At 60.3% G+C, this 13,838-nt stretch overlaps 2 protein-coding genes across 14 annotated transcripts in view; one reads left to right on the top strand and one right to left on the bottom strand.

Annotated features, from left to right (window-relative positions):
- Positions 1-7,204, top strand: part of PPP6R2 (protein phosphatase 6 regulatory subunit 2) — an 84,337-nt gene extending 77,133 nt beyond the window's left edge. For 4 of the 8 annotated variants that reach the window (XM_060164540.1, XM_060164539.1, XM_060164544.1 and 1 more), the window contains 11 exons: positions 1,261-1,346; positions 1,533-1,613; positions 1,954-2,051; positions 2,420-2,477; positions 2,552-2,667; positions 2,767-2,924; positions 3,256-3,427; positions 3,515-3,603; positions 4,218-4,380; positions 6,046-6,282; positions 6,355-7,204. In XM_060164540.1, coding sequence (XP_060020523.1) covers positions 1,261-1,346; positions 1,533-1,613; positions 1,954-2,051; positions 2,420-2,477; positions 2,552-2,667; positions 2,767-2,924; positions 3,256-3,427; positions 3,515-3,603; positions 4,218-4,380; positions 6,046-6,282; positions 6,355-6,406 — 1,310 coding nt within the window. In that variant the 3' untranslated portion in view covers positions 6,407-7,204. Of the gene's footprint in view, positions 1-1,260; positions 1,347-1,532; positions 1,614-1,953; positions 2,052-2,419; positions 2,478-2,551; positions 2,668-2,766; positions 2,925-3,255; positions 3,428-3,514; positions 3,604-4,217; positions 4,381-6,045; positions 6,283-6,354 lie in introns of those variants that run through there. The other 4 variants (XM_060164542.1, XM_060164545.1, XM_060164541.1 and 1 more) reach the window with 3 other exon arrangements.
- An 863-nt stretch (positions 7,205-8,067) lies between these two features.
- SBF1 (SET binding factor 1) overlaps positions 8,068-13,838 on the bottom strand; it is a 28,259-nt gene continuing 22,488 nt past the window's right edge. For 4 of the 6 annotated variants that reach the window (XM_060164534.1, XM_060164537.1, XM_060164536.1 and 1 more), the window contains 5 exons: positions 9,889-9,996; positions 9,582-9,793; positions 8,801-8,888; positions 8,598-8,729; positions 8,068-8,504 (listed from right to left, as the gene is read on the bottom strand). In XM_060164534.1, the coding sequence (XP_060020517.1) occupies positions 8,406-8,504; positions 8,598-8,729; positions 8,801-8,888; positions 9,582-9,793; positions 9,889-9,996 (639 nt within the window). In that variant the 3' untranslated portion in view covers positions 8,068-8,405. Of the gene's footprint in view, positions 8,505-8,597; positions 8,730-8,800; positions 8,889-9,581; positions 9,794-9,888; positions 9,997-13,838 lie in introns of those variants that run through there. The other 2 variants (XM_060164535.1, XR_009543249.1) reach the window with 2 other exon arrangements.

Genomic DNA, 13,838 nt, shown 5'->3' with positions numbered 1-13,838 from the left:
GTCAGCTGCGTCTGGGCCTGGGCGGCAGCCTCCTCTGTGCCCTGGGCCGCCCGCGCCGGCCCAAACGCCTGCTCTCCTGCTCCGCCGTCCGGCTCTTCTCTGAGCTCGTGGCTCATCTGGGGAGCGGCCGCAGGGCCTGAGCAGAGGCCATCCTGGCCAGGCTTGCTCTCCCTCATACCCCACGGGCCTCCTCGTCGCGATCCGGGGCCCCGAGCGGGGGGCCGCCGCCCATGCCCCTTGCCAGCCCTCGCACGTTCTGGGCGCCCAGTCTGTAGCTCCCAGGCACTGGGCTTTCTGGCCTGAGCTGGGGAGAGCCCGAGGGATCTTGGTTCAGATGGGAGAAGGCGGGCAGCTTAGAAGGGCCTGTGTGGCCTCTTGGGGAGGAGGACGCCAGGCCAGCCTGAGCAGCACATGGTGACAGGGCTGACAGGGTGACGCAGGGGCGTGCGCTCGGGGCGGCCTGAGGGTGATGGACAGTGACGGCCACAGGGGCTGGGACCCTGAGGGCACTTGGGGGCTCGTGCTGGTTTCACAGCCAAGACAGTTTGTCCCCCGTGCTGTGTAGGGGCCTGAGGACAGGGCTGGCCAGGGGGCAGGGGGACGCGTGTGCTCAGTGAACAGCGAGCGGGAGTGAGCACCGTCTGGGGGGCCCCTGGAGCGCCATGTGTGCTGTCGGGGCGGGTTGATCCCCATCCCTTCTGGGGGCCGTGGTGCCCTGAGTCCGGGGCAGGCAGGGGAGGTGCTGGGTTTGTCCCTGTCCTGGGCTGGGGAAGCTGCCCTGCAGACGTCCAGTTGGTCGTGCAGTGGGCGTGGCCTCCATGGCCCCCCGCCCCCGTGCCCTCGCCTAGTTGCCCCCATGGTGACCTTGGCCATGGCCCCCTGTGGTCCCAGGGCAGCTGTGAGCCAGGAGGCTGGGGGGGGTGGGCGGGGCCCTCTGACACGAGCGGGCTGCTCTCAGTCCGGCCCCCAGCCCGTCAGCACCTGTGACGAGCGTGTGCACCCAGGACGGCCCGGTGTGGGGTTGGGGGCGAGCATGAAGCTCTCTCTTTCTGGACTGTGAACGTCTCTGGGCTCCGACCTCCCCAGAAAAACAGACACACCCAGGCCTGCTGGGTTGGGCCTGTAAGGCCAAGAGGGACGTGCCCGTGCCCCGTGGCTCCTGTGTCCCCGGGGCTCCTCGGTCGGCCTGAGAGCCCTCGCGGGACCAGGATGCAGCTGCTGGCTCCATCCCAAGGGCTCACCGGGCAGCCTTCCCCGCAGGGCTCCCCTCGGATTGCCGCGGGCGCTGGGAGAGCTTTGTGGAGGAGACGCTGACGGAGGCCAACCGCAGGAACGCGGTGGACCTGGTGAGCAGGCCCCAGGCCGGCCGAGAGTGGGGGGCCCTCTGGGCAGAGCGCTGTCCCCACCCTGGTCCCTGCCCGACCTGGGCTTGCGGGACTCCTGGTGCCCGAGGCCCGGCGCACCCTGCAAGGGAGGGTGGGTCGGCACGGCCCCAGACGCTGTCTCATGCCCACCCACCCTGGCCGTTGCAGGTTAGCACGCACCATCTTCACCCCTCGAGTGAGGACGAGGACATGGAGGGCGTTTTCCCTAACGAGCTGTCCCTTCAGCAGGTGCGTGAGGCCAGGCCCCTCGTCCTGAGCTGCTCTCGGCAGCGCTTAGGCCTCGCGAGTGTCCTGCACGCGTCACCAGAGCCTCGGGCGGGGCCGGGGAGGTGCTCATCCCCCCGCTTCTGCAGGGGGTGCAGCCCCACCGTCCTCTACTTAGGGGGCGCCCGCAGGGCCACTTGACATTGATGAGACCCTTGGGGACGTGGTGGGCGAATGGAAAGTCAGAGTCACAGGCTCTTTGGACATGGCTGCCTGTGGGTGCCCAGCCGAGAGGGCAGGACCTGGGAGAAGCCACTGAAGCACCAGGGGGGTTCCTGAGAGCGGCCACGGTCCTGTTGCCCAGGCTTTCTCCGAGTACCAGGTCCAGCAGATGACGGCCACCTTCGTGGACCAGTTTGGCTTCAGCGACGAGGAGTTTGCTGAGCAGGACGACAGCGTCAAGTGAGCCCAGTGGGACGTGCCCACCTGCCCCACCCTCGTGCCTTTGGGAGGGAGCCGGGCTCTGCTCAGTGTGACCAGGTCCCTGACCTGTGGCTCAGCCCTGCCTGGCCTTCAGGGCCATCACACCACTTGCTCAGCTGGAAGCCACATGTGACCCAACGGCCTGGAGACGCCCTCTGGGGCGGCAGAGCAGCCGGGTGGGAGTCACCCCTCGCCGCCCATCCAGAGGTGGGAGGGGAGCCCGTGCACCCACCCGGGCTCGGCCTGCAGCCCTGGCCCCCCGCCCCTGCCTTTGCCTCCCTCGGTGGGCTGCTTCCCCCTTCTCTCCCTCTTGGGGGGACTTGACGGCGTCCCTGTTGTCCTCGCAGCGCCCCATTTGACAGGATAGCGGAGATCAACTTCAGCGTCGACGCTGACGAGGACAGCGTGAGTCCCGTGGATGCCCCTTGGGGGTGGCCGGGCGTGTGGGGGCCATGTGGCCCACGTGTGCTCTCCTGCAGCCCGGTGCCGCTCTGTTTGAGGCCTGCTGCAGTGACCACATCCAGCCTTTTGACGAGGACGACGACCTCTGGGAGGACGAGGAGACACACTGTGTGGCCCGAGTGACCAGAGCCAGGTGGGCCTGGGCGCCACACGGGCACCAGCCCTGTCTCAGCCGTGCCGTGGCACCCTGGGCAGGTGGGAAGGGCTGCTCTGACCGTGGGTCTCCCCCCAGGTTCGGGGGCCCTCACGCTTCAGAGAGCTGCCGGAAGGACGGCCTGGAGCACCGAGGCCAAGGTGGGGAGGAGAGCTCGGAAGCAGACGGGGCTCGGGCGGGCGCCCCTCGGGCTGCCGTCCAGGAGGAAGGTCCTCGTGTTGAGGGTGGCTCAGAAGGTAGATGATGGGGCCACAGGGTGCGGGCCGGGCAAGGGGCTTGGGCGGGAACGTGGGGGACAGGATTTGGTGCCCTGGCCTGTGGGCCTGTGTGTGTGTGTGGCTGGGCTGCTGTGGGCCTGATGCCCACTGACCCCCCGGCACACACTTTCAAACACGCTCATATGCCCTTGGTCTCCCGCCCCGTCACGGTCACTCTTGGCCACGCCGTCACGGCTAGAGGCGGGTGTCCCCCAGTACCGTGGGGGAAGGCACACCCACACCATTGCTGTGGGGCCTCCACCACCGGTCACGTGCTGGTCAAGGGGCCTGGACACCGCGTCTCCCCCAGCAGGCGCCCCCTGGACGGTGTCTGATGAGCCAGTGAATTCCACGGCCTCAGGCCTGGCCCCGGCAGTGGCGATGGACGTGGGTTCCAGTGTGTGGGCGGCCAGCGCGCCCAGCGCCTCGGCTGCGGAGGAGAGAGGCTGGGCCAAGTTTGCCGACTTCCAGCCTTTCTGCTGGTGAGGCGGGGCCGGGGCGGGGGGCGGCCCCGGCTGCCTGGGGGCCGGGTCTCCTGGGCGTGGGCTCAGAGTTGGCCTCGTCTGTAGCTCTGAGTCGGGGCCCAGGTGCAGCTCCCCTGTGGACAGAGGTCACGGCGATGCCCAGGGTGGCCTGAACCGGGGCCCAGAGAGAACCCGTGAGTAGGGGCGGCCCCAGGGGCAGGGGTGTGGGAGGGGGAGGCCAAGACCTCGGGGCCGCTGTATTGCCCTGGTGATGTTGGAGTTTGCGCCACGTGCGGGGACTGGAGTGGGTGTGTGGAGGGGTCAGGACCCCGGCTCCAGGCACAGGACGGCCAGCGAGGCCCTCGGGCTGGCCTCAACGCACAGGTCCGACCAGCCCACACCCGTCTGTGTCGCCAGGACCCCAGCCAGAGCCTGTCTCCCCAGGCCTGGCCGCCTGCTAGGTGTGGATCACACGTGTGCACCACGCCACCCCAGTGCTTGTCCTGGGAGCTGTTCAGGGCCCTGGCCCTGAGCTCCCTGTCAGATGGGCTTGGAAGCCCCCCAGGATATCAGGGCCACACGGGGACGGACTTGGAAGCCAGCCACAAGGCTGAGTGGTGGCCCTCCCTGCAGGGAGGACCGTTCTTCCTGAAGTTCCTGTGAATTCACAGACGCACGTGTGCACGTCACACGCACGCGGCAGTGGGTGTGGGGGACAGGTCTGTCACCAGTTGCAGGCTGAAGTTCCCGCGTGCGCCATACTGGTCGCTCTGTCCTCACCTGGTGTCACCGGCTCCCTGTGTTGCAGCTGGCCCGGCCACTCTGGGTGCCTGGAACGCATGTGTTGCCAGGAAGGCGCCCCTGGTGGCCTCCAGCAGCCGAGAGGACAAGCAGAAGGTGGCTTTGGCCTCGGAGGCTGTGAGGATGGGTCCCGGTCGGGAGGCTCCCCCGCCGCCAGTGTTAGTCCCCAGGTGAGCAGGACAGGCTGGGTGGCGGGCCCCCGGGTGCACACGGAGGTCTGGCTGTCCGCAGCACTCCGCTGGCCCAGGGGCAGGCCGACCCTCCTGTCCTGATGGCCCCGTGACTCCTTGGAGGTCAGCTTTGGACAGGAGGGACACTGCTTTGTCCAGGTGGAAGCTGGGGTGACCGTTGAGACAGCATGGGGCCAGCCCGCCTCAGGCCGCGTCGGAGAGAATGGCCAGGCTTTTGGGGTTCCGGGTGGGCTCTGGAGCTGCCGCTCTCCTGGGGCGGGTGCCTAGTCCCAGACTTGGCGCCCACCTCAGTCGGGCGCCTCGGACACACATGTCCATCACGCTGGACCGGGAGGACGGGGGTGTTTTGGGACTTTGCTTGGGGCCCTGACCTGGGTCGTCCTCCCTGCATGCTTGGCCCGTGCACCCCACCCCTGCGCCCAGGGGGCAGGTCTGGGCCTCTGGGGTCGGCTGGTGGACACATGCCTCCTGGTTGGGCGGGTGGGCAGCGTGAGGAACCGCGTGCGGTGAAGACGGAACGGGGCAGGAGGGCTGGTGGGACGCGAGGGAGAAGGTGGTGCTGGGGTCAAGGCCTGAAGGGGCTGGGGGGGGCCGGGGGGCCAGCCCAGACCCCCACGAGGGGACGAGGAACAGAGACTGACCGTGCTGCTCCCGTGAGGTCCCCACCCAGTGACCCTGGAGCGTCCCTGCTGACGCTGGGGGTCCAGTCTAGCTCCCAGGACCCCAGGGTGCGCCCGTCCCCGCTGGTGCCCTGCACTGGGGCTCGGGGCAGTGGGCACAGCCTGGAGGGAGCAGGGTCAAGCTGCACAGTGCGTGTCGGGGGAGGGGCGGTTCACGCCGCCGCTGCAGGGTGGGGCGAGCTTGACGCCTGGGCCCGGGGGAGAACCTCAGCGCTGGGGTAAAGGTGTACACGCGGCTCCCAAACGGTTTGATTGCTTCTTGAAGCTTCGGGTCATCGAAATTTTTAAAACCTTTTCCTCTTCCTAACTCCCCGTTCCCCCAAAACCCACCCGGCTCCGAGAAGCAGTTGTTGTTCCGAAAGCAAAGCCTTTTGGTCCTCAGGGCGGTCTTCGCGAGCCTTGGCCATTGTGGGGGGACACGCGGGGCTTGTCTCCAGGCTCTGCCCTCACTGGCTCGCGAGGGTCAGTGCCGGGCTGGAGGAGACGTCACACAGCAGAAGCAGGCGCTGGGCAGGTGTGGGCTGGTGGGGGCACCGTGGGCTTGCTCTCTGGGCCCCCAGACCAGAGCTGAGTGCCAGGGCTGGGTGTCCCGAGGCCGCCTGCCTCCCGCACTCAGCCTTTCTAGGTGTGGGCGGCGGGAGTGTTGTGGACAGACGTGGCCTGAGAGGTGTTCCAGGGAAGGGCCTTGGGCCTGTGTGGTCCACAGAGCGGTGAGGGTTGCTGGGAGCACCTAAGGGGCATGTTCCAGACTGGGGTGGGGATGTGGCGAGGGCCGTCTGGAGGGGGCCGAGGGGGACGGGATGCCCGGGATGAGTGCTGCTGGGAAGGAGGCTCAACGCTCTGGTGGACTGACAGGCGGTCTCTGGCGTGTTTGGAACTTGGGGTGGCAGAGGGGCCTGGGCCATCTTGCAGGGTGGAGCCCCAGCGGGGGTGGTCCAGTAACTGGAGCCAGTCTGCCACGCAGGTCTGAGTGCGCCACCAGCACGCCTCCAGACCTGGCCTCCCTTGCGCCTGTGGAAGTGACCTCTGCCCCAGTCGGGGCCGTCCTCCCCGAGGCTGCCGTGGCGGCCACCACAGTACCGGGCAACACCGGCCCCGCCTCAGCCACCCCGGCAGTCTCTCCTGTGCTGGCCGTGGCCGTCACCCCTGCAGCCCCAGCTGTCTCCACCGCGGCCACCCTGGGGACGGTGACAAAGGACAGGTGAGCAGGTCAGACCAGGGGAGGGGCTGGGTGGGGACCCTTGCCCTGAGCGACTCCTACCCACCCCTGCAGGCAGACTGACGGGCCTCCGCCCGCGGGAGCTGCCTTAAATGGCCTCGTGTGATGCTGCCGCCCGCCCAGCCTTGGCGCCCCAACCAAGAAGACTACCTGGTGACGCAGTTTGTCTTTTTTAATTTAACTTAATTTAATTTTAAAATAAATGCTGCATTGGTAAAGCTGGCAGTTGGAACCAGTCAGACGGCCCAGCCTGCATTTCTCCTGCCTGACTCTGGGTGGGCCTTGAGGGTCCAGCCCCACACACAGCAATAAGGCCTCAGACGGGGGCTCTGCCTGCGCCACAGGCTCTGAGCCTGTTTTTATACGTTTTTTAACAAACGCGGAGAGAGCCACGTGTTTGCACTTTTTAATCTAGCGCAGGAGAGGGTCTCCGAGGCTCTGGGGACAAATGTGGGTCTGGAACTGGACTGGCCAGACGGGGTTTTAGCTGCCCGGTGGCCCTGGGAGCTGGCCTTGAGCCAGCCTGCAAACGTGACTGCCTTAAAAAAAACAAGCCCCCCGCGGCCTGGCAGGCTGTCCGCAGTGGGCAGTGGGGGGGGGGGTGCCTGGCAGGAGCTGGCCACGGGCGTGCAGGACGGGGTGCAGAGGGCCCAGCAGTGCCTGGGCATGGGGGGCTACCCTGCGCCTGCCGGGGAGGGCGGGGTATCTCATGTTATTGTTCTGATGATCTGACAGGGCACCCAGACCCCACGACTCCCAATAAAAGTTGTTATTCTCACCGACAGACCCGCGTATTGTTACGCTGCGGGCCCTGGAGCCCCAACCTGGCTGGCAGCGGGGGTCGTCTGCTGCTCCCGGGCCCGTCTTTGAGTCAACTCCTGAGTAAAGACTGAGCTCTTTCTTTTTCCTTTGTGAAACAAGCTCTGCCTGGAGGTTGCGTCTCGGGCAGGGACCCCAGACCCACAGGTTCCTGGGCAACAGGAATGTCAGCCTGACGGCTGTCCGTGGGCCCAGGGAGGACCTGGGTGAGCCCCGCCTTAGCTCCCACTGATGGGTGCCGTTTCCGGCCGGGCCCCCCGCACCACCAGCCCCCCCGACCAGGAGCTGTGGCCGCCACCCTGACCACTCTGGGATGTTCTCCCAGCCTCCGCGGTGCCACATTCCGCCCCACACACCCCACCTGCTGCCCGCCCGGCCCTGCCCTGCCCCTGGTTGGCACCCGTTGCTATTAAGGCCCTAACCTGGGTGGGACTCACGTCTGAATGGGAGAGTGACCTGCGTTACAGCCAAGACTGGGGGGGGGGGGGAGGGGGCGGCGGTGAGGACGGTCAGGACCCCAGGGGAGAGACAGAGACAGGTGTTTGGAGCCAAGTGCCCATAATGGAGGCCGTTGGGTCCCTGTGCCCCACCTCCTCATACATAAGCCCCCCAAGTCAAGTCCTGAAGCACCCTTGCTCTTCAGAGAGCCCACCCTCTTTGGTGTCTCCCCCTCCTCAGGCCCCGTCCCACTCCTCCGTCCATCCCATCCCATCCCATTGACTGACTCTCATCTGACCAGGGAGGGGCCAGCAAGTCTGGACTCCGGACAGCTCCCCTGTACCCCCTTCTTCACAACACACACACCTCTAGGTGGCGTCTTCCACACCAGCCCCAGGATCGCCTCTGAGGCCTGGAGGGATGGGTGGCCGGGCACCAAGCAAAAGCCTGGTGATGCTGGCCCCCGCCGCCCACCCCGGCCCCAGGACACGGAGGAGACGCAGGCGTGCGGCGTGTCCTTAGCGCTCTTTATAGACTCTGGTTCTAGGAACAGGCTGTCTGCGGCTGGCCGGCCGGGGCCAGCATGCTGACAGGGCGGGAGGGGGGATATTTACAGGCCCACCGCGAGGGCTGTACCGTGGCTGCTCCCGGCGGGTGCTCAGCCAGGGCTCCAAAATGAGTTAGAGCTGGCCGGGTGGAGCGGGGGCGGTGGGGGGGGGGCTGTACACACATTTGGGGGCGGGGCCTCAATACTGTCAAGGGCGGGGGCTGTAAACATGGCCGGGGGGCCCTGCCCACCCCTAGTGGTCTGTAACGACTGGACACAGAGCCGCCGAGCAGGGCCGGGCTCAGGCGTCCGACAGGCAGCTCTGGATCTGGTCCACCCACTGCTGGGCTGACGGCACGTCCTGGGCACAGAAGTTGTAAACACGACGCGTCGTCTTCACCTGGGGACGCGGGACACTGACTCCACGGCCCCACGCGGGCCGCCACCCCCCGCGCCGCGCCCCCCATCCCCCGGCGCCCCAGCCGCAGCTCACGTCGAAGAAGGCCTTCTCGTCCACGGTCTTGGGGGCACCCAGAGTGGGAGTGCCAGGCGCCACAGCCTCCACCTCCGCCAGGTCGATGAAGCCCTTGCACTCCGTGTCCACTCGGTGGTCGTAGTAGCGCAGCTGAGCAGGGGCAGGAGGTCAGGGCAGGGCTCCCTCGACTCCCCACCCCAGCCAGCCCGCTGACCACTCACCTGGTGCTTAGTCTTGTCCAGCACAAACCAGCGGGCCTTCCAGGGCTTCATGAAGGCCCCCTTCTTGTACAGGGTGCCCTCATAGGACCTGCGTTTGCAGAAGAACCGGCCAGAACAGCCATCAGGGCCCGGCAACGGCCCCGCCTCCCCGGCCCCGCCAGCCCCAGCAGCAAGACCGAGGCCCCTGTCCCCAAACTGACCCAAGTCCGGAGCACAGGGCAAGGGAACACGAAGAAGCCTGGGGTTGTCCCCGTAAAGGACCCCCTCACGCCCGTCAGAGCACAGACACTTGGGAGGGTCCCACACCAGAGCCTCAGGGTCTCAGGGAAACAGCCCTACATGCAGAGCAGGGGCCCCTGACACGGAGCAGGCAGGTCTGGGGAGGCAACTGTGGCAACGTGACCCCTCCAGGCCCAGAGGGTGGGATGCAGCCTGCCGGGCCCCAGCCTCTACTGGAAGCTGCCCCAACCTCACAGGGCACTTGGCCCACCCTGACAGGTATCCCATGGTCCCTGTCCCTCTCCTCCTCCGCAGCCACCGTGGCCTGGCTGTGGTCGCCAGTTCTATATCCCAAACCCCTTCCAAGCCCACCTGCTTCTCCCCAGCAACGGTCACAGCTTAGGCCACCATCACGGCCTCCCCGGCAAATCAGTCCACCTAAGAAATAACTAGACGCTCCCCAAAGGCACCTGCCCCCACCCATCTGAGAATTGCCTGGGACCCCAGTCGAATCCCCCTAGCTCAGAGGTGTCCGTGGTGCAGAGAGAGCTGCTTCTCACACCTGTTCTCGCTCTCAGCTGTCTGGAACTGGCTGTACAGGGTGCTGGTGCTGCGGCGGGCTGCCTGGCGGGAACCGGACGCACTTGAGCCGCTGCTCTGGTCGCTGTCCAGGCTGAGGCTCAGGGTGGAGCCCACGGGTCCCTCCTGCAGGTACACACCCAGCGAGCGGCGGTGGTGGGGCACACTGGACACCAACAGGGAGCTGGGGGTGCCCTGGGGGCAGGAGGGTGGGCCCGTGTCAGGGGGGTGGCCTCCACCTCCTCCTGGCAGCAAGGCCACCCCAGCCCCCCACACCCACCCCCGCTCACACGTTCGTCTTGCCGGCCTTCAAGGCGCTGGGCAGCTTTCACCCGATCCCAGGCATCCTTCCAACGCTCAGGGGGTCGGCCCAGCTCTGTCTCCAGCCGCTGCAGCTCCTGGAGGAGAATCAGTGAGAGATTACGCAGAAAAAAGTACCCAGACTAGAACACGAAAGGGCAAAAGGATGGAAGACGCAGGACAGGAGACAGGGAAAAGATCTAATGACCGTGTAACTGTCGTCCAAAGGAGGCGGCAAGGGGGAGGGATTGGGCAGAATCAGTATTTGGAGACAACAGTTGAAGAGACATCAAAAATATACTCAAGGGACTTCCCTGCTGTCACAGTGGTTAAGAACCCACCTGCCAGTGCAGGGGACACGGGTTCGAGCCCTGGTCCAGGAAGATCCCACATGCTGCGGAGCAACTAAGCCCGTGCGCCGCAACTACTGAGCCTGCGCTCCAGAGCCTGCAAGCCTAGAGCCTGTGCTCCGCAACAAGAGAAGCCACCGCAATGAGAAGCCCGCGCACTGCGACGAAGAGTAGCCCCCGCTCACCGCAACCAGGGAAAGCCCGTGCGCAGCAACAAAGACCCAACGCAGCCAAAAATAAATAAATTTAATTTAAAAAAATTATTAGGCAAGCAGAATGGCAGGAAAATAAGAAGCATCCTCAGGGGAAAAGTTAAAAGACCCAGAAATGAACTAGACACTCAATTAGCATACAAGAAGTTCAAAACAGTTGTTATAAATACATTTAAGATTTAAAGATAGACATAATGGTTGAGCAGATGGGGAATCTCTACAGAAAAGAAAAACTATAAAGAAAAATGGAAACGCTAGAGCTGAAAAATACAATATCTGAAGTGGAAAATTCATTAAATAGGCTTAAGAGCACATTAAACGTAAGAAAGAAGAGCAGTAGAGTTGAAAACAATGTAACAGGAATCATAAAAATGAACTGCAGAGAGGAAAGATTGGAGGAAAAAACCAAATACAGCCTCAGTGACCTATCGGGCAAAGAAGTCCCAGAGGAAATGAGGGACAAGATTATGCAGAAAAACTTTTTAAAGACATAACGGCCTAGGGACTTCCTTGGTGGTCCAGTGGTTGGGACTCTGCGCTTCAACACAGGGGGCGTGGGTTCGATCCCTGGTCGGGGAACTACGATCCCGCATGCTGCGGGGCACAGACAAAAAAAAAGAAAGAATGGCCTAAAATGTACTAAGTTTGATTAAAACTCTCATCCCATACATCTAAGAAGCTTAAAGAACTCCAAGCAGAACAAACACACACAAAAAACACCATGTGATGGCCAAACTGCCGACACTAAAGATGAAGACAAAACCTTAAAGGCAGGGAAAAAAAGGGTGCTGTTACACACGGTTTACAAGGGTAAGAACGAGCACCAACACTCAGTCAGAAACAATGCAACAAGCAGAAAACACTGGAACGACATCTTTAAACTGCCAAGTATAAAAAGCTGTCAACCTAGCATTCTAAATCCAGAGAAAACACCCTTTAAAAAATAAAGGCATAGATGCGGAGCAACTAAGCTTGTGTGCCACAACTACTGAGCCTGTGCTCCTAGAGCCCGCGAGACACAACTACTGAAACCCGTGCACCTAGAGCCCGTGCTCCACAGCAAGAGAAGCCACCGCAATGAGAAGCCCGTGCACGGCATCAAAGAGTAGCCCCCGCTCGCCGCAACTAAAGAAAGCCCGAGCGCAGCAATGAAGACCCAACGTGGCAATAAATAAATAAATATTCCTTTAAAAAATAAATAAAGGCATAGAAAGAGAAATTAAAGAAACAATCGCATTTACCATTGCATCAGAAAGAATAAAATGCCTAGGAATAAACCTAAGGCGGCAAAAGACCTGTACTCCAAAAACTATAAGATGCTGATGAACAAAACTGAAGATGACACAAACAGATGGAAAGATATACTGTGTTCTTGGATTGGAAGAATCAATACTGTTTAACTGACCACACTACCCAAGACAATCAACAGATTCAATGCAATTCCTATTAAATTACAAATGGCCTTTTTCACAGAACTAAAACAAAAAATTTTAAATTTGTATGGAAACACAAAAGACCCTGAATAGCCAAAACAATCTTGAGAAAGAACAGAGCTGGAGGAACCATGTGCCCTGATTTCAGAATATACTACAAAGCTACAGTAATCAAAACAGTGTGGTACTGGCACAAAAACAGACACAGATCAATAGAACAGGATAGAGAGCCCAGAAATAAACCCATGAGCCTATGGTCAATTAAACTACAACAAAGGAGGCAAGAATATACAATGGAGAAAAAACAGCTTCTTCAATAAGTGGTGCTACGTGCTAAAGAATGAAATCAGAACATTCTCTAACACCATATACAAAAATAAACTCAAAATGGATTAAAGGGAATCCCCTGGCAGTTCAGTGCTTAGGACTCCGCACTTCCACTGCAGGGGGCATAGGTCTGATCCCTGGTCAGGGAACTAAGATCCCACAAGCTGCATGGCACCACCAAAAAAAAACCAAAAGGATTAAAGATCTTAAACGTAAGACCAGATACTATAAAACTCCCAGAGGGAAACATAGGCAGAACACTCTTTGACATAAAGCACAGCAATATTTTTTTGGATCCATCTCCTAGAGTAACAGAAATAATAACAAAAATAAACAAATGGGACCTAATTAAACTTAAAAGCTTTTGCACAGCAGAGGAAACCATAAACAAAATGAAAAGACAGCCTATGGACTGGGAGAAAATATTTGCAAACAATGCTATGGACAAGAGATTAACTTCCAAAATATACAAACAGCTCACACAGCTTAATATCAAAGAAACAAACAACCCAATCAAAAAATGAGAAGACCTAAATAAACATTTCTCCAAAGAAGACATACAGATGTCCAACAGGCACATGAAAAGATGCTCAATATACCTCACACCAGTGAGAAAGTCCACCATTAAAAAGTCTACAGGGGAGGGACTTCCCTGGTGGCAGTGGTTAAGAATCCACCTGCCAAAACAGAGGACAAGGGTTCGATCCCTGGCCCGGGAAGATCCCACATGCCACGGAGCAACTAAGCCCGTGCACCACAACTACTGAGCCTGAGCTCTAGAGCCCGCGAGCCACAACTACTGAAGCCCATGCGCGTAGAGCCCGTGCTCCGCAACAAGAGAAGCCACCGCAAATGAGAAGCCCGCACGCACTAACAGAGAGCAGCCCCCGCTCACCACTAGAGAAAGCCCGTGCACAGCAACAAAGACCCAATGCTGACAAAAATAATAAATAAATAAACGTATATAAAAAAAATGTCTACAAATAACAAATGCTGAGAGGGAGTGGAGAAAAGGGAACCCTCCTACACTGCTGGTGGGAAGGTGAATTGGTGCAGCCACTATGGAAAACAGTATGGAGGTTCCTCAGAAAACTAAAAATAGAACTACCATATGACCCAGCAATTCCACTCCTGGGCATATATCCAGAAAAAACAAAATCTCTAATTCAAAAAGATACATGCACCCCCCCCTCCAATGTTCACAGCAGCAATAGTCACAAAAGCCAAGACACAGAAGCAACAGATGAATGGATAAAGAAGATGTGGCGTATTTATACAATGGAATACTACTCAGCCATAAAAAGAGTGAAATAATGCCATGTGCAGCAACATGGATGGACCTAGAGATTATCATACTAAGTCAGACAGAAAAAGACAAATATATGATATCACGTATGTGGAATCTAAAAATATGATATAAATGAACTTATTTACAAAATGGAAATAAACTCACAGACATAGAAAACAAACTTATGGGGGCTTCCCTGGTGGTCCAGTGGTTAAGAATCCGTCTTCCAATGCAGGGAGCGCAGGTTCGATCCCTGGTCAGGCAACTAAGCCCATGGGCCACAACTAAAGAGCCCACATGCTCTGGATCCCATGTGCTCTGGAGCCCGCG

This window comes from Lagenorhynchus albirostris, chromosome 11 (genome assembly GCF_949774975.1).
Source record: "Lagenorhynchus albirostris chromosome 11, mLagAlb1.1, whole genome shotgun sequence".
Lineage (NCBI taxonomy): Eukaryota > Metazoa > Chordata > Mammalia > Artiodactyla > Delphinidae > Lagenorhynchus > Lagenorhynchus albirostris.
Note: the sequence above shows the minus strand (reverse complement) of the source record. Positions and strands in the feature narration are given on the sequence as shown.